This window comes from Chaetodon auriga, chromosome 19 (assembly GCF_051107435.1).
Source record: "Chaetodon auriga isolate fChaAug3 chromosome 19, fChaAug3.hap1, whole genome shotgun sequence".
Lineage (NCBI taxonomy): Eukaryota > Metazoa > Chordata > Actinopteri > Chaetodontiformes > Chaetodontidae > Chaetodon > Chaetodon auriga.
In genome coordinates, this window is record NC_135092.1 from 12,892,261 (window position 1) to 12,917,503 (window position 25,243).

The following is a 25,243-nucleotide window of genomic DNA, read 5'->3' on the forward strand; positions in this document are numbered from 1 at the left end:
AATACAGTCAGATACAAAAAACTTAAAGCTGCATTCACTCAGCTTTATATAGTTTGTCCTACATCATACAGAATCATGTATAATCACGTCATCGGGGAGGAGGTAAAACAATATGTGTGTGTCTGTGTGTGTGTGTGTGTGTTACTCTAGGTCTAGACCCTTCCATTATCAGGGAAGTCAGGAACATCAACAAGGCTGACATCTAATCATTACCTCCAGACACCCAGGAGCCTCCAAACATAAAACAGGCCAAGTGTGAAAGGCTAGAGACCTCTGAGGTCAACGATCACGTCAAAGCATAAAATAGGCATTCCAACGTGTCCATAAATTTAGTCTGAATGTATGGATGCTGTGATACAGAATCTTATTTGTTAAGACAAGTAGTGTCTGCACATGAAGGCGTGTTTTATTTAGCGATCATCTTCATAACTCTGTCTTGATAAGCCTTATCTTTGATCATGAGTGAGTACAGCGTGAGCCTTGATGAGTTTCTGCAGGTCTATTAAGCAGATTATCTTACAAACTGATGGGCACTGAAGTGAGAGCTGGTCAAAAGTTGCCACGTGAGGGTAAATACAGCTGAAACTGTGATCGCAGTGAACTCCGGTTGATGATTAAACAGATGTTTGTAAATGCCTGCAACTGAAGGGCCAAGGTTTAGACAAATGCTGACTGTACTTATCTTGGAAGACAGTGTAGAAGCAGCCGAGAAAGGAGCAGAAACCCTGGCTAACAATTTCTGTCTCTGACATGATGGAACGATTCACGGCAGTGATATTTTTCCTTCTGGTTTCATGTATCTGCAGGACTTTAGGTAAGTGCCACCGACAAGCTTCTATACAGTCTATTTAATCTCTGACATTTTGAAATATACTCCTGTTTGCTGTCTTACCTGAGTTACATGAGAGGCTCATCATCAATTCTGTTTACTACAGTGATGGCTAAAGATTGAAAGTAGGAACAAACAGTTAATTAGATATTTAATATTTCAGCACATGAAGCTTCATTTTTAAACAAGCAGCAGCAGCATGTGTGTGTTTGTCGGGGTCAGAAGTCAACAGCTGAGCTACGAGAACTGCTAATGATGTAATATACTGAAGCCAGCACACTTAACAGAAATTGTAAGTGTGAAAAGCAGGAGATAACTGCAAGGTGGAACGTTACATAAAGACAAATTGAATTTCAGAAAGAGGAACAAAAAAAGAAGAACCAAATTGAAGAATTTGTAAGATGATTCGGAACATTTCGCAATGCAGTGTTAAAATCCTATTCATATTTTAAATCCAAAATAATGAAATCTGATGATTACTTGGGAAATTAAACACTCCAGACTGCTTCCTAAAGACCTGTTTCCCTTTATTCTGGACAGGGCAGACATGTGAAGGAAACTGTGGGAAAAAATTAGCCTCATGTTCCTGCCACCCAACATGCACGTCTCTGGACAGCTGCTGCTCAGACTATAAAGAGTACTGTGTGGAAATCTTTCCGTATTCTGGCTCCATTATGGGGGGGACAGATTTTACTGTCCTTGAGGCGAGTTTCAATAGCAACTCCAAAATTGTTTGCAGGTAAGACTTTCTTTTGCTGCTCTGTGTTCACATGTTCCCTAAACCTGTTCTGATCATTAAGAGAAATACAATGACCTTAGTCGGCATTAGTATAACACTTCTATCACACCTCTAGCTTGTAGAAAATACTTGTTGGATGAATTTTCAGGATTGCAGTAATATTTCACAGTTGAGGTACAGTATAGAAACCTGCTGACCTTTCTTTTATAATGGCAGGTTTGACGATAATACAGACACTAATGGGTATGTGGATGAGGATGGTCGAGGCCACTGTATCTCCCCACTGTTGTATGAAACAGGATGGGTGTCTGTGCACATCTCCTCAGACGGTGGAAGTACATTCAGCAGAGTTGGATCCTGGCTCTCAGGTACAAAAACTGTCTGCATTTTCTTTGGCGGATGACCTCAAAACTTGATTCTCCTTTTTATCATCGACATGACTTTAATATATGACTTGATTAAAATGTGTTCCTGCAGTACATACCGGCAAGTTAGATGCTAAGTTTAAGGCGACACTGGTCAACTCAACTAAATGGCAGTACTATGGCACACCTAATGTTGGAGGCACACTCGAGATGACTTGGAATACCTCTTTGGTGAGAGCGGATAGGGTCAATATAGAGCTGTGGGGATACAAGGAGACAGGTGAGTACACCTGTATATACACTTTGTAGGTCACATGGCTATTAATTGGGAAAAAACACTGAATTCTGGAAAATGTTTCTCTGTAGGAGAGGCCTATACATCCAGCTGGCAGGGTGAGTGGAAGTATCTGTACTCACTTAAAAAGGATGAGCTCAACGATGGTTCCTTTAGCTTTTCGCCCAACCCAGCAGCCAAGGGCTTTTCAAGCTGGGAGATTGGCTCTGTACGTGTCAGTCCCAGCACCAACGCCGATGGCATGTGGTATGTGCAAACACTGCCTATAATATATGAATGTAATAAAAAAAAAAATGCTATTCTTACCATTCAATTATGGTTTCACACAGATTGAAATCCTCCAAAGTAAACAATAGCAGTAAAAGTATTAAAAAGTTAGAAACAGCTTCGTTTGCCATGTGCTTCATTCAGGAACGTACAGTGTGTGTGGACTGAGGATCACGCTCTCGCCTGGCATCTGGAGGAGACGTTCAGGCAGAACTCAGCAGCTTGGGCCCTGGACAAATGTTTAGCATGGGACAAGCTGGAAAAACAGCTGCCCAACTTCCTCACTGAGATCATAGACTGTCCCTGCACGCTGGCTCAAGCGAGAGCAGACACGGGCAGGTTCCATGTAAGTGTGAACACAGACAAGCATGCACAGACAATCATTTCGAATTAAAGATAAAATAAGAATATGTCTTGTCCTGTGTGCCACTGTTTCCCAACCTGGGGGTCCTGACTCCCACCAGGGGTCACCAAAGCTTCATGGAGGGTTGTGAGGGTTTCTTGTTTTTAAGAAGAAGGCCAAGAAGCTAAATGAAAGTGTTATTATTATTTAAGATATTAATTTTAAAAAATTGCTCTGAATAAGGGCTCGGGGAAGACTTGAACACAAGCTACATTCACAGAGTCCTGCATTAGAGAAGTACACAGTCAAAACCAAAGAGCTAATAGAACAATATGTGGATAATTCATAAAGTGTAGTCAGTTTACTCAACGACAGGTTGGGAATCATTGTTACGTAATGCCTTTATGTGTTTATGGTGGTTGTTACCTTTTACTAACGCCCATTGCTTATCAGTTCAAAATCAAGACAAGCTCTCCTCTCATTGCATTTACAAGCTCACGCATTATCTGTAAACTGAACACGTTTCAGAACCGACCTTTTTGCCTTTCATCTCACAAATTTATAGTTATTGTAGGAATAGGCTAAACTACTACTATCGTTCAATGGCTGGTGAGTGAATAATATAACGTGTGAACCGAGTGACTTTGTGTCTTGATGAGGATTCAGTGTGAAGCATTTGCTTACAGGCACACAAGTGTGTGTAAAGTTCTTCGCTTCAAACCAGAAGCTGCAACATAACTGCAAAAAATCAAAGAAAAAATTTGTTTAATGTCTATACTGATATTGACAAATGTGTTTTAGAGTAATTAGTGTTCATGTGTTTTACAGTGACTGGGAAATATCCAAATATGTTACAGTTACAGCTGGCCGCTTGTATGTCTAAACGGAGTCTAATGTCTAATTCAGTGCTGTGTAAATCTCCACTTAGGCTACGTTTTAAACTGCAGTGTATAAGTGAACACAGTCAAATGCACATTTGGCTGCCCAGTCACAGACGCTGTATCTCTCTCCTCAGACTGACTATGGCTGTGATATAGAGAAGGGGAGTGTGTGCACATACCACCCTGGAAGTGTTCACTGTGTGAGGGCAATACAAGCCAGGTGAGGCCATGACTCAGACTGCTGACATGGATGACAACGTCATGTTCAAACGTTTCCAAATGCATTTACATCATTAACAGCTCTATTGCACAACTTTAATTGTAACTTTAAATGCCAGGAGGTACTGTTGATAACATTTGCAGCTGATAGCCGTCAGTATGGCTGAATCTGTTATACTTGACAAAAAGGGGACAACTTCCACAGCCCTCTAATATGTTTTTAGGATAGATTGTGATCTATCTAGTGACTCTGATCTGTCTATCAGATCTGTCAAACTTCAATCTAATGTTTTTTTGTTGTTAAAGTGCCTTATTGTCAACAAATTTTAGACAATTGTGAATATTTCTGTCAAATACTTCAGCCGTTAAGGTTTAGGACACAGATAAAGCAAACAGAAAATGCCAATCTTTTGCTATCTCCATTCTTATACTGCTCTTTTCATTCCTTTGGTGTCCTGATTGTTATCTATACTCTTATCTATAACCTCAATGTCCTCACATGTCCCACGCTACCTCACCTTGACAGTAAGTAGTGGTAAATACCCTCCACAAGTAGCAGCTGACTGCGGAGTAGATCTGCCTCCAGATCTGTGTTTCAGTCACCTGTTTTATTGCCCGGCTTCAGATGGGGTCCCTGCAAACATAAACTGGTTAAACTCTGCACCAGAATCTTGTGCTCTGACTAATAGAGCTATCGTTGAAATGAAAAAAGCACCTAGCCATTGTTGTCCATTCATACCTAAAAATATGCAAAAACATCCTCAGTTATTGTGATCCTGACACACTACTGATAATATTTTGGATGTGCATCAACAGTCCGATGTATGCAGCTGGACAGCAGTGTTGCTATGACAGCACCGGCGCTCAGGTCCTGACAGCAGACTCGATTGGGGGTAGCACTCCAGACCGGGGACACGACTGGGGCTCACCTCCATTCAAGAAACCCCCTCGAATTCCCGGCCAGTCCCACTGGGTCTATGACGTAATCAGCTTCTACTACTGCTGCCTGTGGTCTGACAACTGCCACTACTACTTCAAACACCGGCCCTCCAGTGACTGCAGGCGTTACCGGTCGCCCAGCTCAGGTGAGTTGGCCACAGTGTTAAAGTTTTTCGCAAGATTATCATTTAGTGTTGCGTCTTAATTGTTTTTGTGTGTAATGTCAGCTGTGGTGTTTGGAGACCCCCACTTCATAACATTTGATGGTGTCAGCTACTCCTTCAACGGCAAAGGGGAATACACTTTGGTGACGTCAGACAAGAAACAGCTGACAATCCAAGGCAGAACGGAGCCTGTGGATGGTGAGAAGGAGCCCAGCTTTGAAATTAATCATCAGTAAATGCGACCACTAAAGAATGATAAATATTCCCATGTAACTAAAGTACACGCTGCACATGAACTGCTCGTCGTTGATGTGATTCTCTCACTATTAGGAACAATAAATGCAACAAAATTGACGTCTGTAGCCATGAGAGAAGCATCCTCTGATGTTGTTGAGGTGCGGCTGGTCAGCGGTCACAACGGCCTTGAGGTGCTGCAGAATCAGAAAAGCCTCTCCTTTACTGAGCAGAGCTGGATGGACCTGCATGGTGAGACCCTGAGTCACTTTTCATTGATTTTACGACCTGATGAAATTTTTTGAACTGCACTCCCTTTGTTCTTGTTGTCTGACAGTAAGTATAGTAAGTGGTTGCATTTGTGAGATCTGTGAGTTTCTCTTGATGATCAACCTTTGGTTTTGTGACTCACAGAGTGTAAAGTTAAAGTGAAGAGAACAAAAGCGGTTAGAAATATGAGATTAATCCACACTGACAGTACTGACATAGCTGAATGTAGCTACCCACCAAAAATGGATATATTTGAGTGCTCACAAAGTATTTTGTCTCCTTAAATCTTGTGGCTTCAAATCTGCAGAATTTCTTGATAATATTGAGGGACTGTAAAGAAATAATTGACCAAGGGAAGAGGGCTGAATCTAATATTTCATTTTATAATCCTACCAACATACACAAACAACTGCACAACACTCAGTTTGATGCTAATGATTTAGCATTTATCGATGAGTATGTGACCACTGTGGACAGAACAGCACAGAAAGCAATGCAGCAATGGAAAAAGTAATCATGTTAGGCTAGTTTACTGCACTACTGAGAGGCAAATATTATACTCTCTATGGTTAGTAGTTACTTTACAGAGTAGCATTTTAGACACAAAATATGCTCATAAACTATGATGCATTGTTATAGATTCAACTCTCGTGCTGTATATAAAGATGTTGTAATTGCCTGAAATTACCTTGACCCACTACAACAGTTAAAACTGCTTACACATACAGTAAATGCATCAATTAAAATGTCCAGTGATGACATACTTTACATTAAAAACACTCACAGGGGCACAACTGTAGACAAGTGAAATGACCCACATGGCCAACTGTGGCAGTGTGTGTTTGGCATGCAGGGAGACCCTATTGCTCCTTGTAACAGGCTGTTTTAAGCGCCTCCAAGGTGACGACTTGAAATCATCTTGTTAAAACTTCAAGAAGTGCCCTCATTCTGACCAGATCTCTCCTCTAGGTGTGTTCGTGTTTTCTCCCACCTCTACAAATGTGACCGTGATGTTCCCCACTGGAGCCGGGGTGGAGGTGCGACTGAGAGAGGGAACCATGACAACTACTGTGCTCCTGCCAGAGGAGTTCAAAAACAACACTTCGGGACTGCTGGGAAAGATGAACGGTGACACCAAAGACGACCTCGCCCTCAGTGACGGTCAACTCGTGCAGAACCGCAGCGATCCAGAGGAGCTGTTCAGATTTGGGGCAAACTGTAAGAGATTATTCACATCATAGATTATGCATTGTTGTTCACCTGTTGTGAGATGAATGATGTTACAGACCCAACAAAACTAGATAAAATGTCGTTCAGTAGGCACAAAGCTAGTCTATAGAGGTGGAAATGAATTACATTAAGATTATGTTTTTTCATCAAGACGTGGATCATTTAATAAAAGCATTAAATGTCACCAACATAATGAGAAACAACAAATGATAGAGTAACCAATCATGAAATTTAGGTAAATAAAACCTTTGCGTAACACTACACTCAGGACTTCGGTCAGATTTTAAAGGGCAAACTGCAGTCATAAATGTGTTGCTTAATGACAGTAGAAATTATCTTCCATATTAGTCAGGAAGAATTAAACGCATGTCACTGCCGTGCAACGAAACAAAACATACAATTCTCATTTAATGAAAAAATTGCAGATATTGTTGCAGGTTTTCACTGAAATTGAAGCACTTTTTTGGTGGTAAGTGTGTATCTTTCTTTTTGTCTTACAGGGACTGTCCAGAACACGTCTGCCTTGTTCACATATGATTCACAATATCTTTTGGACACATATTACTATCTTCCCAAACATGACCCTACTTTTATCCCAGTGTTTTCAATCCCAGAGAGTCCAGATGATCCATTGACTAATCAGGCATCTAAGATATGCGTTGGAGCGGGCTCTCAGTTCTGCAAGTATGAGAAGAAAACTTTTATCTACTTTTGCTCGTCACAATAATGAATTAGCTAACAGTATTGTGGTTAATGGGGCACTCTGCCAATTCTTACACGTGAAGTTCAATGTATTCATCATGAAGAGTAGCTCTCAGCCTCTGAAAACAGTTGAATAACGTCTTCTTGCGGCACTCTTTTTCTGATCAGTACTTCTGTCTTGTAGGTATGATATCCTGGTAGGTCGTAGCCCAAGTATGGGAAATGCTACCAGAGTATCTTACCAGAATCACATTTCTCTTGTAGAGGATCTAAAGCCAGGTGAGTAAAAAAAAAAGTCTAAGAGCATTTCCAGTGGTACCATGTACAGCCTTTACTTGGTTTCACAGTGTTAGTTGTTGTTATACTGTGCAGTGATTTCCTGTGGATGGCTGCAACCACCAAATAACGGAAAGAGGGAGGGGACCACGTATCTACAAGGAGCTAAGGTGCGGCTTTCCTGCAATGACGGCTACACTCTCAAAGGATCAGCGGAGCGCGTGTGCCAGGAGAATGGCCAGTGGTCTGGAGAAGACACAAGCTGCGAGGCTAAGAGTATGAATAATGAAATCAGTCTTGTCCAATGATTTTGATCTTCACAAATCAGCAGTAGTTAATGTGTGTGTGTGTGTGTGTGTGTGTGTGTGTGTGTGTGTGTTTCTCTCATCTGATCCATCAAATCAGTCTTGTAGTGTTGAAATGCACAAAAAAATCAAAACCTGTGAGTGAAAAAGTGAAAAGTGAAAAGACCAATGACTCTTGGATGGACCCCTTCTTTAGTCAATATAGGTTTATCTTCAACATATAAATCAGTCTGCTTTCTTCTCTCAGCTGTGTGTTCCCATGTGCACTACTTTACCTCGAAGAAAAACACTTTTTCCAATGACATTCCTACATGAGATATTGTCCTGGAAAGTGTTAGGTGGCTGCTTTCTGTCAGTGGTTGTAGCAGCTGTTAATGCTCAGTCTAATTAAGAACTTATCCTGTTGCTAACAAGTCTTGCTGTCGTATCGGCAAATTTACTTGAACATTAGGCTAAAAAGCTCTGCTGCTGTGCCAAATGTCACTCAGTCTCACGTGCCCCGTGACAGCATGAGGCTTTTTAGCATCATGATCATGATCTTCATAGGTTTATCCACTTATGTTCGTATACTTGAGCGGACAGTCATGTTATGCTTTGCCAGTGAGCATTTCATCCAAGAAACACGGGAGCAGGTGAGTAATGTGCCCGTTTACCTCCCTCCTATGAGGAACAAGCCCCTGTGTGATTAGCTCAAATCCAGAGCAGCTGCTGATCCAAGCCTTTCTTTGAGTCCTTCATGCCACTGAGAGGCTGTCTTTGGATTTATTTGGCTGTATTTGGATGTATTTGTGTACAAACCAGATTCCAAAGAAGTTGGGACGCTGTGTCAAACGTGATAATTTACGAATCCTTTTTGACATATACATTGAAAACAGTACAGAGACAATATATTTAATGTTTGACTTCAGCTTCATTCATTTGTGTAAATTTATGTTTATTCTGAATTTTATGCAGCAACACTTTTCAAATACGTTTAGAAAGGAGCAACTAAAGACTGGGAAAGATGTGGAATGCTCCAAAAGCACCTGTTTGGAACAGTCCACAGGTAAACAGGTTCATTGGTAACAGGTGAGAGTGTCATGATCGGGTTTAAAAGGGGCATCCTGGAACGGCTCAGTCGATCATGTGCAACGATAGGGAGAGGTTGACCACTTTGTGAACACATGAACGTATAAAGGATATAGATACATGGGCTCAGGGACACTTTGTAAAACTGTTGTTGTCAAACAGTTTGTTTGCAAATGATTACATTCTGTTTTATTTATGTTTTACACAGCGTCCTAACGTTTTTGGAATCAGGGTTGTACATATTTTGCATTGCTTTGACCTGCAGTTGATGCACCATAAGTCAAGGAAGGTGTTTAGGATTCATCATCTGGGGAGCATGAATATCTGCACCAAATTTCAATCCATCCAATAGTTGAGATGTTTCAGTCTGGACCAAAACGGTTACCCTACTCACCGAGCGACTGACGTTGCCCAACCTACAACCATGACAAGAAATCAGCATCGTGTAATATCTACACAGCCTGGAAGTGTTTACAAAGGCGTACTCAGGATATTGTAGCATAATCACAAATTGACAAGGATGATCTTTTTCTTGCCTGTTCCTCTCTAAAACAAACACAGAAACACATCTTGTGAAGGCAAATGAAGGAATCAAACAAAGTAGTACTCATAGTTTTCTGTAAGGAGCCTCTGGTTTAAAAACGTCGCTGTCATTTTTCAGGTAATGTCGCAGGAATTGTGGCCGGTTCAGTCATCGGAGCTATTGCACTGATTGTGCTCATTTCATCACTTGTACTGCACTCCAGAAAACAGAAAAGGTACAGTTTTTCTCAGTTGATCATAATCATGATCAGTTGACTTGACATAATTTGGAAATATATAGTTTTTTTTCTTTTAAGGAACAAATGTACATTTTCTCTCTTCGCTGTTTTTATTTTATTTGTTATTTTTATTTCAGAAAAGCTGCACAGTCACAGGAAAACGTGATGACTCAGACCTTCTGAACCCCATTCCTGCCTTGCTGTGACACTGTACATATTTCTATCTTCATCGACTGTAAAATGAAAAATTTGCATGCATAAATACATCCTCAAAAAACAGAATAATACAAAAGAGACACCTGACTTTGGTGCTAAGCCTTGGCATTTAAGCCATGATCCAGACTTAAATGTATCATAAGGTTGAGCAAAGGTTCGTGCACAGTTAAAGAGTAACATACACTAAATCTTCCATAACATGAAAGTATTATTGCACTGACTTATAGGTTTAAATTTTAACTTTAACTTGTACGTTTACACAGCCACCATCACTGCACAGCATTCCGGTGTAAAAGCTACAGCTTTAGGTTATCGTAAAGTGAGGGCACTTCACAGACAGTCATCAGGTTGAATGATCTATGTAAAAATGATAGGATGAAATCAATAACTTACTGTAACTCGAACTCAAACAGTAATTGATAACACTCCTGTTAACTGTGACACATTAACGATGCAACCTCTTACTGTCTAAACACTCCATTATTAATGGTGTCATACGGTGTTAAGTGTACTGAGGAAGAAAATCTTTGCACTGTGTGCGTATCGCTTGTGTATTGAATGATGAATATTGTTATACAGTTTATCATTTTCAAATTTGTTGGACAATAAAGTTTTTTCAAATACAGTGTATTCTGCAGCTTCATTTCACTGTGACTCCCATGAGCCTATCCCATCTAAGTAGTAGTCTATAGGTATGCTTGTCTAACAAATGTAGCCTAGCTGCTAACCTGACATGGCTAACAATGACAACAGAATAACTTGAGCCAAACTGGACTTCAAGCTTATGAAGAGCTGACTTTCCCACTCTACCTGTGACCCTCTGCATTTGTACTGCACATATGTACACTTTTTATACAAATTATGATTGTTTACCTGCAAAATAATATAAATAACATTAGTGTAGCTTCTGTCATCTGATCTTCATCTACAAGACTAATTTCTATGTTATTAAAATATTGTTTACTGCTGATATTACAGGCCATGTTGCAGCTCCTATAATGTATGCAGCTCTTTGGTTTGAGAATCAGGGAATTTGAATAAATTAGATAGTTTAATTTGCTTATTTCAGCAACAGTTAGGCTACTTGATGACACTGTATTTCTATCGTGTTTGGCTCAGAATTACATCTGTCAATACTTTTGACTGATGCGTCGGATGAGCACAGACGGAAAGGCTGTAGATATCTCATAATTAATAAATACTTTGACTCTCTGATGGCGATTGATTTATTTCTCTAAAGCTCGCTTCATTATCTGTACAACATAACACCCACGAAGACGTCGCTCCAGGTGCAAAATTCCTCACCACCACTCCACTGCATCAGTCTTTCAATCCATCACTTTGCCCTGGATGTAAACATCTTTGACGTTGTCGTTCGCCGTATGTACTCCTCACATGACCGTGTTTGTTTGGTCTCGAGTTTTTGCCTTCAGTCCTGCGTTCAGAAACTGGAAGTAACTCGGCTGTTTACTGTGTGACTCTGGATGTACGTGCTGTTCCCTCACATAACACAAGACTGTGATTTCTATGGACAAAGGGCACCAGTATGTGACAAGACTGCAGAGGCCACGGCTGAATAAACTGTCTACTTGCTTCGTCCAGAGTCATTCACCAACAACTTGCCACAGACACTCCAGAGATATAAATACAAAATAATTAGCATTGTCCTTTCCAGGTCCCGGAGCAACGGAGGAGTAACACCCCAGCTCATGCCATACAAGTCATTCTCACCCCTTAGATCACACTTAATGCTGGACAAGTGTTAAAATGAATCAGCTGGGTATATAAAGTGTGTGAGTGGAGCATTACAGATGCCAAAGCAGCTTTTTCCTCAGACCTCCTGTTCCTTTTCTATTCAGGATAAAAATTCAGCTGCCCTGTTGTTTTGTGCTCAGGCCATCAGTCTAGACTTGTTTGTCAGGGTGGAGCCACAGGCTTTGCAGCATCATTTCCCTTCATTCTGAGCTTATTCTCAAGGATATGGGGGAACGAAATAAAATATTATCCCGTCCCATTTTCCGCCGAGATGTCAGCTGGGATCCTTTCCCAAACTGGACACAGCCGAGCCGCATCTTTGCTCAGGATTTTGGCCTCCCTCCTTTCCTGGAGCCTAGTGATCTGGACTGGATAGACTGGGCGAAGAGGAGACTGGGTTCTTTCTCCTGGCCTGGGTACACACAAACTCCCCTTCTGCCTCCTTTCAGTGGTCAGCACCCTGCGGTGCTGGCCCAGAAGGGTTCGAGACAGCTGGCAAGTGGGGTGTCAGAGATCCGGACAGGGCAGGACAGCTGGAAGATTAGCCTGGACGTCAATCACTTCTCGCCTGAGGAAATTACAATCACAACCAAGGAGGGTTTTTTGCAGATATCAGGTATAGCGCACATGCTTCTCTGATTGTTTCACTATTTGTGAAATGTGAAACAAGTTGCAGATGTACTTCAGACCTTTAGCTAATCAGTTTGTGCTCTATCGTTCTCATTATATCTGCTTTTCCTCACAAGGAAATCATGAAGAAAGGCAGGATGAGCATGGATTGGTGTCGAGGTGCTTCACTCGCAAATACAAGTAAGTTGTGTGGACTGTATCAGTAAACCAATGGTAAAAGAGGTCAACGTAAAGACAGATGATGATGCATCCTGCAGCAAGAATAGGTTTCAAAATGTTATCCAGTCAAAAAATGCTAAAAAATAAGAAAGCAACAATTTGTTAGGTCTACTCAGCTGTACTAGGTGACTGGTTGATTCGGTGTGTTAATTGCTCAGAAACTTCCTCCTTGTTGCATTAAGGCTGCCACAGGGGGTGGACTTGCAGCACATCAGCTCTTCGCTGTCCAGTGATGGAGTTCTGTCCGTAGAAGCCCCCGCCCCTGGGACATCCATCAGCGGCCCAGTCAGTGAGATCGTCATACCTGTCCAGATCAGACAGACGCAGGACTGTGAAAAGTGAAACCAGCAAGCAGGATTTGAAACTCCACTCAGATGTAGTCCAAGTTGTGTGTAGCAACCTTTGTAGCACTGGCATAAAAAGAGAAAAAAACAGTCGTCTCCAGTTATTTACTGTAACAACAAGTTTGTTTTCCTGCTATAAGATACTGTCTAATACTGTTTAATGCATTGTCACAGCACCATGCCACAGTTACTTTGGTTTCAAAATAAAATGCAGACTCTTCAATATAAAACAGACCTGATTCTGATAATAACGAATTATTTTTGCTGGTCAGTTTTTATAAAAAGATTATCACAACCTTGTATTTTAACAACATGCCATATTTTTCATGCACTTCTCTTTGTCATCATTATATAAAAAACCCTACATGTTAGCTGTAGATGTGACCTTGCATGACTGAAGGGATTGTGGAGATTATGGCAGACAATACTGGCCGAGAATGGACGGTGCACTAGTTTTAATTGTCCTGGATAGTAATTGACTATCTCTATATAAACAGCTTATTTAGTGTGAGACAAAAAGGTGTAGTGTTTCTGTGTAACAGGGCAATATAATAGAAAAATATTCAATTTAGCTAAATTGTATTTTGCTTTTGAGGAAGATAAGCACTGAAGAAGCTGTTGCATAGACTTATTTTGTGTGTTTGTACTGAAAGTTGTACATGGATGGGTTGAATCAACAGCCTGATGAAGCCTGATGAAAGTCTGCCACAAATGTATTAAACAGCATCTGCCGTACAAATAAAAAATAATTCAACCTTCTCCTTTTAGTGTCTCTCATTGCTGATGTATTTGTTGGCAGTTTAGAGGATTAATGGAAACCAGTTTAATCTGTACTGATTAATCATCCTTTGTTCTATTTCTCTGTGTTTTGCAGAAATTGTCTGTCAAATGCACCACAAGGGGGCACTGACGTCCCGTTTAGTGTAATATTTGCACATTATTTCATGTTTGAGATGGTTTAGTCAATAGCATTTAAGCTAATTTTATTTATGTATGAAGATCCTCATAAACAGTTTCTCTCAATGACATTGACACAAAGCAGCCTATTTAGATCTCCTTTAATTCAATTTCCTAAAAGGTTTCCTACAAACACATTTTCTCAAACATTATATTTCACCAGCTCACTGTGGTCAAACGTGGTCTTTTACAAGACATGTGACGCTGAATGTCAAAGCAAGTGTCCAGCAGCCTGAGGTGTTTGGCAACTGGGAAATTCCACATTACTGTCACAGCAGCTTCATCTCTGCAAATGCAGTTGAGGCTGAACTCAGGTGCTAAGATGATCTGATGAAGGCCACTCAAAAGCCAACAGGGACATCTGGTGTCTGAACTGGGTGTTACATGCTAACCAAGTAACCAGTAACCAAGTTACTGCCAACACTTGGATTGATGCAATGTTGGAAATAATTATTAAAAATAGAGAAGACACAGTGGGAAAAAAGAGAGGATTTTGTTGACCTCTGCATGTAAATATGATTGATCTGATGATTACTAGGTTTATTGTCGTGTGCAAGATTCAAGCCAGCAGAGCAGGGTGGGAAAGTAATCACTTCAGATAAATTTGGCATTTTTTCCACCTTTTTTCATTGATTCCTTTTGTTTGTTCTTCCTGAGCCTCACACTGGAGTCTTGAGTTTAGATAAAGAAGAGATTAAAATATCTATTAACATGCATTAACACGTCCAGCAGTGTCACTCTCTGCTGCAGCCTCATCGCCATACATGTTCATGTACAGACCCTTCAAATAACCTGACATCCTTCCTCCACCCATTGTCTAACCTCACCGTTATCAACAGGGCAAAAAAACAAACAAACAAAAAAAACAACTACATTCACTCCATAAATTCAGTCAGTGGAGCTCCCAGGCCTCAAGTCCAGATATGCAGTGGATAATGATATAGCATGATATAACATTATAACCCATTTAACCCAAGACCTCCAAGACAAATTTTGAGTTATGCAATGGTTAAAGTGATTAAAAAGTTTTAATTTCATATAGAAAAACGAGCATGCAGGAGGAGCAACGCTGAACCCCAGTTTCCGCTCACACACTCACCAGCAGACACAGGTGGAAAGTATAGCAGTTAGACCTACAGCAGCACAGTTGGCCGTGATATAATTTAATTTCTGTGTTTAGATAAGTTGCGACATATGCTATCACTACATTGTGGCTACGGGATGCCTGCGGTGTTTGGGATGTCTGACGCGATGTGTGCAGGCATTTCCAGGTGGCTGCTAGCTGGTTGGCAAGGTTCTGCTAGGTGGTTGTTAAGTGGCTGCTAAGGTGTAGGCCCACATCGGGTTAGCAGCAGTCGCGGCAGCAGTAGCAATGATGACAATACATTTGATACGTCGAGATATATTCAGCACCACGGACAGAGCCTGCATGTAAATCTTTGTCTCTGTCGCCCCCCAGCGGCCACGTGAAGCAATGACAGGATCAATAAAAAAAAATATTCTCGTGTCTCTGTGCTTCATTATTACAAAATATATCAAAACACAAGTGGTGTTCACACCCCACAGAGGAAAAGGATACATAGAGAAAACATTTCATGAAAATATTTCATAGAAATATTTCAATGTTATGTTGATAAGTTAAATCAATATTTTCCTCAAAAAATAGAAAAGGTTTCATAAAGCCATTTTATTTTTGACTATGATGCAGTTGTTGGATTTCAAAAAGCACTTGATTTGGTGAAAATGTACAATAACAATACTTATTTTTAATAGACATAAATTGGCGTTGTTCTTACCATATTAGTTCATTTGGATAGTGATATTTATCATTTCTAAAAAAGGATCCGGTGATAAAGTCTGATGTTGAATAACTTCATGCTCGTTGAGATGTGCCTGTAGTAATGCGGTGTCTCTTTAAAGGAAGGGGGAGTGTAGAAGAGGGACAGAGGAAAGAGATGAATAGAAGGCACCAGAACCACCTACCATGGCCAAGTGCGCTGTAAATGTAGGACAGAAATTCGAGTGGAATACAAACGGATCATCAAGCGACATATTCGAGGGAAAACCATGTTTGGATGTGCCTTATCTGATTCAAATATTTTCAAATATGGCACCACATGCGATCATTGGAACACAGGAAAAGTGTTTTTCCTCCCAAACATTTCTTGCATTTTGAAACGGAAAAGGAGAGTGGCAGTGAAATACATCCCTGTGCTATCTTTCGATTATCAATGGTAGGCATTGCATAATTCACCCTTATCCACCGGAGCCATTTGGTTCCTCCTCTTTGGGAAGAGGGGGACGCCAGAAAAAACCGACTATATCCAGCAGCTGCCTCTTTTATGGTGCCTGCAATTGTTTGGCAATGCCCTTTTCTCTCATAGGAAGAACTTGCAGACAGTAGCGGGGGAACAAGCAGGGGAAGGATGTATTTAAAGCTGGATGTGTGCTGCATTCAGGGAGATTCGGCAATAATAGCAGCTCGAGCAGAAACAGCGAGTGCGGCGGGCCTGGGAAGCACCCAGCCCCACTATCTCCTCCTTTTCCTCCCCCCCTGCAGGACCATGCTTGCGTGAGGGATGAGGCTGTGCACAGGGACACCAGGCCAGAGCTGCGGCCTACTTCTCACAAGAGCCGGTCTCTCGACTGCAAGACCTGTGAACACATTGCCACCATCAAATCAGCATCTTTGGTACGCAGCTCCCTCTCTCCTCCGTTTGCATAGAAAATGCGTGTGTGCGTGTGCATGCGTGTGTGTGTGTGTGTGTGTGTGTGTGTGTGTGTGTGTGTGCCCGCGCGCGTGTGTTAGTGTATGTGTGCGTGTATGCGTGCTGGCGGCAGGGGGGTGAGGAGGGGAGGGAAGGGGTGTCTGTGTTCTCAGCTGTACATCTGTAGTCATGGCAACCAGATCCTGTTAATGGATGTCATTTTTTCCATCCTCAGCTTCCCTCTCTGCCTCTGCTTTTATGTGTGTGCATTGCATTTATATGTCTTCCCCATAAATCTCTGCCTGATGTCTGTTACCAGTGAGGTTTAGTTTTTGTCAGATTGTAAATGGTGCATTTCCACGTCTTCTCTCATGGCTGGCAAGCTGAAACAGTCGTCTCACAGATCGGTCTTGAGCTCAATCGAGGCATCATGTGAATGTTAGTTATTCATCAGAAATGGTGCTGAAGAGGTCGGGTGATTAATTCACGCTGCTTCATGTGATCAAGAGTTGATTCTAATGGAGTATGAATGGGATGAAACAGCAGAGCGTCTGTATAGTGATGAACTTCCCCTCTCTTGTGTGACACTGATGCTGAAAGGCATTGCCATAAAGGATTGTCAGACTTCTATTATTCATCAGCTCCTGTTAAGTTCTCGGGTTGCTGTGCATGTGTAGTAATCTACGAGCTGATTACTTTTCAAGTTGTAGAATTGTGGTGTGTTTTTAGGCCACAGCTTGTTATTTACCAGCTGTCCCTTTTCTGCCTCCACCATGGCAGTTGTTTCTCTCTGCCTGCTCTGTTTCTTTTACTTCCTGCTTCCTGTGTTCCTCTGTCTAGGTCATCAGGTAGATCCAGGAGCATGAGCAGGACTTTGAGCTGCGGGAGCAGATGTCTGGGTATAAGCGCATGCGGCGGCAGCACCAGAAGCAGCTGATCGCCCTGGAGAACAGGCTAAAGGCCGAGATGGATGAGCATAGGCTCCGGCTGCAGAAGGAATTAGAGACACATGCGAACAACACTTACATTGAGCTGGAAAGACTGGCCAAACGCCACGCTGCTCAAACAGACAAAGAGGTACAGCCTCAGCAGCAGGTGTTATTTATGAATGAGGTGGAAACTACAGAGCGGTTCAATTCACTTCAAGCCAAACTTGTGTCTGCGCCGGCATTTTTGACAGTTAGGAGATCAATGAGGGGTGATAATTTGGATATTTTAACATCTCTTCACAGATGAAGTCAGTTGCAGCTGAAGAGAGGAGGATCCAGCAACAGATTGTCGCTCAGCAAAAGAAAGAGCTGACTACTTTCTTAGAGAATCAGAAAAAGGAGTACAGGCTTTGCAAAGACAAGATCAAAGAAGTAAATATCATGAACAAATACAAGTTTATGATCTTATATACTACAACTATCCAATGTGAAACACATATTCTGTGAGATTCAGCCTCATATTCAGTGTTTTTTTTTTTTATCTGTGTTACAGGAGATGAGCGAGGACCCTTGCACACCCAAGGAGGAGAAGCAGGAGCGTCTGTCCAGGCACAAAGAAACAATGCAGCGCTCTCAGGCTGAGGAGGAAGCTCATCTGCTGGCCCAGCAGAGGCTGGTCTACGACCGGAGCTGCAGGGCCCTCAAACGCCGGAGTCTGGTCAGGAAGCACGAGTTTGAACAGGAGCAACTGAGAGAGGTGATTTCCTGACATTACATAACATAATGTGTAATCAGACCTTGCAGAAAAGCTTTAAATTGAATATCATATCTCGATACATGTCACATTTGGAACAAGATGGTTGTCAGTGAAGACCAGATACCGCAGAAAAAAGAGTCAGTGTATATGGAGAGAAGGCTGCAACTAACGGTTGTTTTCATTGTTTCATTATGATCTGTTGAAACTGCCACTCTGACCAACTTTCCAAATAATCCAAGAGTTTTCAGTCTGCATTTTTACGATACGAAACAAAAAATTCTCACATTGGTAACCTGGAACCTACGCAGAGGGTCTTAGCAAGGCTTTAAACATGGTGGCCTTCAGCACAGCCCACGTCATACTGAACAAAATAGCTCATTCCTGGAAATGTTTTCAATCTTGACTTTAAGAAAAGATATTTTCTAACACTCCATTCAACAAGATTGAATGACGGGCCAGTCCACGGACATATGCAGAATTCTGTCTTTAAACTCTGTGTTTTACAGCAGGAGAGTCACCTCACCTGAGACACACACATATATATACATGACCTTACAAAAAGGTGGAAAGCAGATTTTGTGCTTATTGTCCATTAAAAATGGCATTTCATCTAACTTCTTGCCCCAGGAGCTGAACAAGAAGAGGACCCAGAAGGAGATGGAGCATGCCTTGATGATCCGGCAGGACGAGTCCACTCAGGACATGGAGCGCAGGCAGCTGCAGATGCTGCAGAAGCTGCGTATCGAACTCATGCGGCTGCAACACCAGACGGAGCTCGAAAACCAGGAGGAGTACAACAGTCGGCGGCAGAGAGAACTACACAGGAAACACACTCTGGAGCAGCGGCAGCAGCCCAGAAACCTCAAGGTGCCTGGAACTTTCTCTTTGCCACTGTGTGGTTATTTAGTGAGTCCATAAACTTCATCTCAAAATGTTTTAAAAGTTTGTTTATTTCTTAGTTGTCGCTACAGTGGAGAGAAGCGAAAGCTCGCTTCCTGTGTGCAAACTGAAGTGTTCAAGGGTATTGTAAACAAATTAAGTCATTAATGAATAAATTATTTAGACCACTTAATCCACTTCAAAATGATTTCCTCTGCACTGGTAGCCTGAGAAGCTGAAATTAAATGCGTACAAGTTGCAGACTGATTAATCTAAATTAATCAAATATGGAGAGATACTGCAAGAGAGCCATATTACTGATTACTATTGAATTGCATTTATTGTTCTGTAGAGTTACTCTGCATCCATCAAAATGAACCAGAAGCACATACTCTTGATTAGCATTTGTGTTTTATCATCTGAATGTAACACGAAAGACCAGGGCACTAATATTTCTTTCTCTTTTAACCCTCTGTAGACTCTGGAGATGCAGATCAAGAAACAGTTCCAGGATACTTGCAAGGTGCAGAACAAGCAGTACAAAGCTCTTCGAAACCATCAGCTGGAGGTCTCTCCCAAAGGCGACCACAAGACCATCCTGAAGAGCCTAAAAGAGGAGCAGACGCGCAAGCTAGCCATACTGGCGGAGCAGTATGAGCAGAGCATCAACGAGATGATGGCTTCACAAGCGGTACGAGGATCCTGAAGCATCATGATTAACAAAAATGGGCCTCATTCATCATCTCTGTGCTGTATAATTATTTGTATGCTTTTCAAATCAGACTAATAGTAACAGTCTCAACTATGCGTGCAACAACTTTTTCCAACTTCATCACACGTTTACATTGCTAGAGCACCGTTTAATGCCACAGTTCTGTAAGTTCTTGGCCCGTAGTTTGATGAATGAGGCCCAGCCTATGCTTGTTGTTTATGTGTTTGTAACTACCTCCGTCTCTCTGGGTCTCTAGATGCGGTTAGATGCAGAGCAGGAAACAGAGTGCCAAGCTCTGAAGCAGCAGCTGAAGCAGGAGATGGAGCTCCTGGACGCCTACCAGAGAAAAACCAAGTCACAGATGGAGACCCAACACGAGCGAGAGCAGCAGAAACTTGAGCAGAAGGTCTCCATACGCAGAGCGCACCTTGAACAGAAGGTAGGTTTAAGATCACAGCCTTTAAATAAATGCAGCAGGATACCGTAATATACAAGAAAATGACCTCAGGATAGGAAGGCAGAGAAATAAATATCCAGAGAGACACCATATATGTTGACAACACTTTTACAGCAGCAGTTTTGTTGTGAGCCCCGCTAGCGGCCTCTAGAGGCTGTAATGCTCATTACATCCATATATACAAAAGTGGTGTGGGGAAGACTTTGGGTTTAGCAGCCTCTGGCCTGGACATGCGTCCCTGGACCTGTGTGTTTGCAGCTCCCATGTGTCACACCCTCGATGACATTTGTGGTGTTGAGTGAAATGTCTCGACAAATATCGGATGGATTGTCATGAAATGTTTTACAAACATTCATGTCTCAGGATCACAGGGCCATCAACAGGTCAAAAATTTAATTTGTCCAATAATCTGGGTAGTGACCAAGTACTGCTGTGCTAATTAGCCAACATTATCATATTACTAAGATAAAACTAGGATGGTGATCATGGCAAATATTATACCTACCAAACGGCATGTTTACAGTCGCTGTAGCATGTTAGCATGCTTATGTTAGCAATTAGGTCAAAGCCCCATTGTACCCAAGAACAGCCTAAGCGGTTAGCATGGCTGTAGACTCACAGTCTTGTTTTTCTTTTCCTCTGACCTCATAGAGCGTTGGCACTACAACAAATAAGGAATTATGTCATCCATAAGTGGGTTATGCATGAACACATATATTCCTTCATTTACCTGCTGTTTGGTATACCAACTGCTATTGTACTGCACTCTGTCACCTGGGTTTCCTGCACTTTACTCGCACTCATCCGGCGTGTTGCACCGGGTATGCAAGACCAGCGTATAATCTTTTCATTAGGCTGTTTACCTAAGTATTAGTATAAGAATAAAGTTGAACTGACTTAATCCTCCATCATGTTTTTTGATGACAGATCGAGGAGGAACTGGCCGCACTGCAGAAGGAGCGTACCGAAAGGATCAAGCACTTGTTGGAACGTCAGGACAGAGAAATTAACACTTTTGACACTGAAAGTAGAAGCCTGGGCTTTGGGAGCCTGGGATCTCTGGACTTCCCCAAAGAAGACAACAGATGAAAGTGGATTTATCTTCAGAGGACAACATATCCGTGCCCTTTTCATGTCCACTTGACCGTCAGTCACATCCACGGTGACAAAGCTGGAAAACTTTCTCTATTGCTTTTCTTCTCTCTTAGATATTGCATCTTTGACTCGAGGTGTTAACGTGCAATGAGAACTTCTTTTGTGAAACTTGAAGGGGGAAAGTAAAACAAAAGAATCTACAGCAAACATGTCAATAAAAATCAAACCTAGTCAGTGTAACTCAAAACTTGTGTGTTTAAAAATAACAGACTCTTTCCTCCATGCCATTTCCTCCTTTTGGTATGAATTGAATAAATCAGGAAATTTTAGTAAAATTGGCACTTTGATATGTTTAAGTAGAAACCCATCATGTTCGTATGATGCTTAATGTGTGTGTTACATGGAGGGACATTGTGGAATGTGAGCTGCGGACTCCCCCGTGGTGTTAAGCTGCTTTTTGTCTTTTTTATTCGTTTTAGTTTGTTCTATTTATTTTATGCTCTGAATGTGAATATTACTGTATGGGGTCACTGGATAAAGTCAGAGTTTCTTCATTTAATTTTTTATTTTTTTTTGGTCATACTTCCATATTGTGCTTATGCATACAGTATACTGTGGTCCCTCACTTTTCTAGGCAACAGTTCTTACCTTTTCTTTTATTTGATATGTAGGATCAATTGGCATTAGCTTGATCAACCCGTTTATCTTATCACAATTCAAGATCCCACTTGGTAAAACTGCTTATTATTGCATGCACTTTAAGGACAAATTCAGGTTGTGAAGTGAAGCATGAATCTGTCAGAGATTTTAGCTGTTTGTAAATAAAAGCATTTTTTTTTTGTTTGTTTGTTTGTTTTAAGCCTATGGATACTGGACATAAGCGCCATATTTGATATGATAATTTCACAAATGCCTTTCTTTAAGTTGTGCCTGAAGCAGATTTCAGTTACGTGTTTGTTATATCTATATTTTATTTACTGAGGCCGGCACCATTTTGTTTTGGTTTCATCTAAACTTGTGAATCATTTAATGTTCACTAATCAAAGTTCTTGTAAAGGAAAATGGTGAGAATCGTGCTGTATAACTTTTGATATGAATATTTGTACATGAGAATATAGCTAGAACATACAGAGACACTGGTCTATTACTGATAACAGAGCTTAACGATAAAGTTTTTGCTTCGTTTTTGTTTTATAATATAGAGATATGGTCATACAATAACTGAATATATTGCTAAGTCAAATCACTAGACTCTCAGATTGTATAAATGCTGGTGAATGGAACCACAGACTTCTTATGATATCAGTACAATGATCGTTTACGGATCAACGGTTCTACAAAAGCAAACACAACATGTGGGTCCAGATTGCATTTGAGTAATTAGTGTCTAATGATCAGATTTACACATTTTTTGCCATGTTCATTATGGTCATTGAACAGGTTGCACAATGTTTCCATTTATACTGAATGGAAAGATAATTGTTTGGTGCTTAATTTCTAATACCACCTTTAGCCTTGTAGTGTTTTTGTCTTGGAGAGACGATTGATTTTTACAAAATGTAAGCGTGAAGCATTTTGAAACCCCTCTGAGTCAAAACACTACTAAGTTTTTCAAACACTCATGACATATTTAGAGTACCCCATGCAGTGAAACCCTCTAAAAATGAAGTATATGTATGAAAAAATAAATACTATTTTATCACGGGTCGGTTTTTGAAACATTGTTTAATGTGGTGGTCTTGAATGCAACCCTGTTATGTTTGGCAGGTATTTCTTTACCTGTGTTTTCCTTTTGCTTTTCATTTCAGAGCCGCAACTTGTATTAATGTTCGGTCATATTCCTCACAGGGCTGAAAGGTGGAAGATGTCCCCTGAATTAACAGAGTATTTTAAATGGAGGAATATAATGACGTTCAGTTTCTGATGGCAATAGAACTTAAATGCTCCTGTTTTACACCTAAATTCTGAATTTGTTATGTTTTACCAGAGTGTGTTCTGAAGTTGAATGGCTCCTCTAGATTTTTCAGCCTTTTACATTTTCACAAACTTTCTGAAATTTGATGAAAACGTTTCTCATATGCAGTAAGGCCTTTTGTCTGGTCACATATAACTGAAGCCTTGCGGACAAATGGTTCCATAAAAAAAAAAGTGCTATTGGGGTGCTTGAATAAGGTTTGCCTGAGAGCTTCAGAACAGTTATGAACTTACAATTTGTGTGAATTTTAAGTTACTAGAAATATGTATTTAGTTAGATTAAAGGGGACTTTCCTAAACAACCTTATTCACCATTTCCTGTGCAGTTCAAAGACAAAATAAAAGAGATTCTGTTGGAAAAAAAAAAAAAAGGAGTCTCAATTGACATCCTGCATCAAATGACAGTGCATTTCTTATTGTTTGTGGTTGAATTTCCTTGTAATGCTCTCTTATGTGGTCTGGGACTTCTCTCTTTTGCTTTTCTTTGGTGTCATATGACCGCTGTGACCCACATTGTAACAAATGCTGTTTATTATGATTTACTGTAAAGCTGCAAACATACATGCAGGTCAAAGATAATGTGAAAACCAGAGCCGAGAAAGGGGAACAGGAGGTGAAAGGGAAGTTGCTCCGCAGAGTGTTTTCTAGGCTTCCTTGCAATTCAGGGTAGACTTGTTTGATTGAGGTGTTGATTTTGGGCTTTTTTGGGCAGGTCGGTACTGTATATGCTGGCAGGAATCCGACTGTAGTTTCCTTGAACTGTCGACGTTTGCAGCACCATCTGCAGCAGTTGCCCTCCACACCGCAACCCCTCTATTATCCCCTGGGGCAACTGGAAAGCCCCGCGGATGGCAGAAGAGTGGTTAGCCTTTACCTGAAGTAGTGCTGACAGGGTTGTGGTGCGTCGAGTTCCCCCTGTCTATTCTCAAGTAGTCAGTGGTTTAACAGCAATGCAGCATCTAGTGTGGATGCTTGAAACCAAGACGTGATCGCCGTTAAAAAAAAAAAAAAAAGTGGGGAATCATGTTGACGCTCAGCGAGGTGTTTCAGTTTCAGTGCAAAGTTAAACTGTTGTTCTCAGACAGAGCAAATTGTGATGCACACAGCTCGCCTGAACACATCATGGAGGATGGTCACTTGTCCAAGCAGAAGTGACCATCACTCCTCGAAGTCAGCGGTGACGTTGATGAGATTAGACAAGACATGAAATCCCCAGTTTTTTGTTATTTCCACCTCACACACCAAACAAATCACTGGAGGATGCAACACCATCATCGTATGTCACAATGAACTCATCCTCTGACAGTGTGAGCAGACTTAAAGTTGTGGATTAATGACTGACATATTGCTTAGTTCAGCTCCGTGGACCCTCCCCTTTACGCACTTGTAAAAGTTTCTGATTGAGAAATGCATTTCCTGTGACCTTGCCAGCTTCCTGTGCAAATACCCGCATGAAAATATTGTTGCAAAAAGACACGCATGGTCTGAGGAGAAGCTGTATATACTGACAAAATTCAGCAGAAATGTTTACCAAAATCAAGAGACGGTGGCCAAAACAGTTAACCTGAAAGAAATCTCAGGCTTCTTCTCAGGGATTGTTTTGATGACACCTCTCGTATATTTCCCAGTTCTACTCTAAAATGCTCTTTTCTGGTTCACACTAACTCTCCCTGTCACACACTCTGCAGTTTTTAAGAATTTTGCTTGCACTTTCTCTGAAGTCA

General features: G+C 41.2%; 3 protein-coding genes across 3 annotated transcripts; all 3 read left to right on the top strand.

Moving 5' to 3' along the window:
- The first annotated feature begins 750 nt into the window (after positions 1 to 750).
- LOC143338376 (sushi domain-containing protein 2-like) lies at positions 751 to 10,070 on the top strand. Its single transcript, XM_076758733.1, has 16 exons — positions 751 to 814; positions 1,370 to 1,568; positions 1,785 to 1,936; positions 2,046 to 2,213; positions 2,300 to 2,474; positions 2,640 to 2,841; positions 3,854 to 3,939; positions 4,755 to 5,023; positions 5,105 to 5,239; positions 5,372 to 5,527; positions 6,515 to 6,763; positions 7,276 to 7,459; positions 7,662 to 7,756; positions 7,850 to 8,029; positions 9,788 to 9,884; positions 10,025 to 10,070. The coding sequence occupies exons 1-16, from the start codon at positions 751 to 753 to the stop codon at positions 10,068 to 10,070; spliced, it is 2,457 nt and encodes an 818-aa protein (XP_076614848.1).
- Positions 10,071 to 11,776: 1,706 nt separating this feature from the next.
- LOC143337646 (heat shock protein beta-1-like) lies at positions 11,777 to 13,810 on the top strand. The gene is made up of 3 exons (XM_076757306.1): positions 11,777 to 12,474; positions 12,605 to 12,668; positions 12,890 to 13,810. Exons 1-3 carry the CDS (start codon positions 12,084 to 12,086, stop codon positions 13,047 to 13,049), a joined length of 615 nt encoding a protein of 204 aa, XP_076613421.1. The 5' UTR covers positions 11,777 to 12,083; the 3' UTR covers positions 13,050 to 13,810.
- Positions 13,811 to 15,948: 2,138 nt separating this feature from the next.
- taok3b (TAO kinase 3b) lies at positions 15,949 to 23,906 on the top strand. The gene is made up of 8 exons (XM_076758415.1): positions 15,949 to 16,700; positions 17,557 to 17,793; positions 17,949 to 18,077; positions 18,199 to 18,402; positions 19,030 to 19,269; positions 19,760 to 19,972; positions 20,250 to 20,432; positions 21,378 to 23,906. Exons 2-8 carry the CDS (start codon positions 17,608 to 17,610, stop codon positions 21,537 to 21,539), a joined length of 1,317 nt encoding a protein of 438 aa, XP_076614530.1. The 5' UTR covers positions 15,949 to 16,700; positions 17,557 to 17,607; the 3' UTR covers positions 21,540 to 23,906.
- The last annotated feature ends 1,337 nt before the right edge of the window (positions 23,907 to 25,243 follow it).